The sequence below is a fragment of the Carlito syrichta genome, unplaced genomic scaffold (assembly GCF_000164805.1).
Source record: "Carlito syrichta isolate Samal-C Ts95f unplaced genomic scaffold, Tarsius_syrichta-2.0.1 Scaffold303190, whole genome shotgun sequence".
Lineage (NCBI taxonomy): Eukaryota > Metazoa > Chordata > Mammalia > Primates > Tarsiidae > Carlito > Carlito syrichta.
Genome location: NW_007247286.1, coordinates 85165 through 86682, shown reverse-complemented (window position 1 = coordinate 86682; position 1518 = coordinate 85165). Strand labels below are relative to the sequence as shown.

The following is a 1518-nucleotide window of genomic DNA, read 5'->3' as shown; positions in this document are numbered from 1 at the left end:
CCTGCCCGGCCCAGCCGTTTCACACATGACAGACCCGAGATGCCACTGAGAGGTCAAATACCTGCCGGAGGGAGGGCTGGGCCCCGCAGGGTGTGGCCCTTGGCCTCCCTAACTTCAGAATGCTGCGGGTCACCCTTCCGGATCCCCTCCCCACAGCCTGCGACCCCTCCTCCTCCAATAGATGCAGAGCCCTTCACCTGGAAATGGAAGATGCCGGCGTAGCCATTCTGGAAGCTCTGGCCGTGGGGAACCACGCGATGCAGGAGGGTGTCATTGAGGGTGAGGGAGGCGATGGCAGCCAGGAGCCAACAGTCCCCTGGGATGGGAGGGACCCATGTCAGCCTGCTGTACCAATCCGTCTGGAGGCGGGGTGCCCATCCTGGGGAGATCCCAGGGATCCCTGGCTGGGGTGTCCCTTGCCTCCCCTGGCCTTACAGAAAAGACCCAGGAATCTGGGCAAACCAGCCCGGTGCTGATAGCCAGAGCCTGTCTGGGCTTGCTGGAGGGAAGGAGGAGTTGGGGCAGGGCTTAAAGGAACGGAAACTGGGGAACTACTGTGGGAAAAACGCCCAGGACCCCAACCCCAGGGACCCTACCCAGTGCTCCCTGGCAGATGTCTGTACGGGTAGCTCCATCCACGATGAATTGGGGGTTTGACAGCAGCTCCTACGAGAGACCCAGAGTCCTGTCCCCGGGGTGCCCCTCCCAGAGATTGGCGCTCAGCCACCCGGAACCCCCTCCCCACCAAGGACCCAGCGTCTCATCCCCACTCCTCGCCGGGGATCAGGGGTCCGCTGAGGCCCACCCAGGTGGCCCTTCTCACCGTGGGGCGCTTCCACTTGATGCCATAGGTCTTGGAGGAGTTGGGGCCTAGGTCCTTGAAGCCCAGGCTCTGGGCCACCGGCGGGAAGGCCTCATCGCGGAAGAGGGACCCGCTCTGCAGGCATCGGGCCCGCAGCTGGTCGTAATCCTGACCCAGGTACTTGATGGCGTTCTCGTGGCGGCCCAGGCCCAGCTCCTTGGCCCGTTGCTTCTGCACTTGTGCTGACACGCCGGTGCAGTACACCGGCGTGATTATCTCCTCCGCCATCCTGCGGGACACACGGGCCTGCTGGGAGCCCAGACCTTCCCGGCACTAAAACCTCCGCCTGTCAGCGCTGCTCTCCTGCATCTGCCCTCCCTTGTTCCCCAAACCTGGGTTGCCCTGCCTCACCACTTCCCTCCCGGAATCAGGGCTCTCGGCCACCTCCTGGTGGGTCCAGGAAAGGGAACCCCCAATCCCCAGGTGTGCCGGCCACCACCCTCATTTCCCGGCTCCCGTCGTCCTGGGGCTGCAGCTCTGGGGTCAGCCTCCAGGCCAGGTGGGGCAGGGCGGAGCCTCCTGAGAGCGCAAGGAACTGGAAAGGTAGGACACCCCAGGGAAGGCCTCTTGGACCCTGTGGGCCGGCCTGCCACCCCCTCCCCAAACTGGCCAAGCTCCCGGCGCACGGTCCCCATCCCCCGGGGCTGAAACTGGAC

General features: G+C 65.0%; 2 protein-coding genes across 2 annotated transcripts in view; both read right to left on the bottom strand.

Annotated features, from left to right (window-relative positions):
- Positions 1 to 1262, bottom strand: part of CAPN1 (calpain 1) — a gene marked incomplete at its 3' end in the record, with an annotated part of 8090 nt that extends 6828 nt beyond the window's left edge. The window contains exons 1-3 of the mRNA XM_008058052.2: positions 824 to 1262; positions 597 to 666; positions 198 to 316 (exon numbers count right to left, since the gene is read on the bottom strand). Of these exons, the coding sequence (XP_008056243.1) occupies positions 198 to 316; positions 597 to 666; positions 824 to 1090 (456 nt within the window). The remainder of the gene's footprint in view (positions 1 to 197; positions 317 to 596; positions 667 to 823) is intronic.
- The window catches only part of SPDYC (speedy/RINGO cell cycle regulator family member C), a 12388-nt gene continuing 12099 nt past the window's right edge, over positions 1230 to 1518 (bottom strand). The window contains exon 8 of the mRNA XM_008058051.1: positions 1230 to 1381. Coding sequence (XP_008056242.1) covers positions 1230 to 1381 — 152 coding nt within the window. The remainder of the gene's footprint in view (positions 1382 to 1518) is intronic.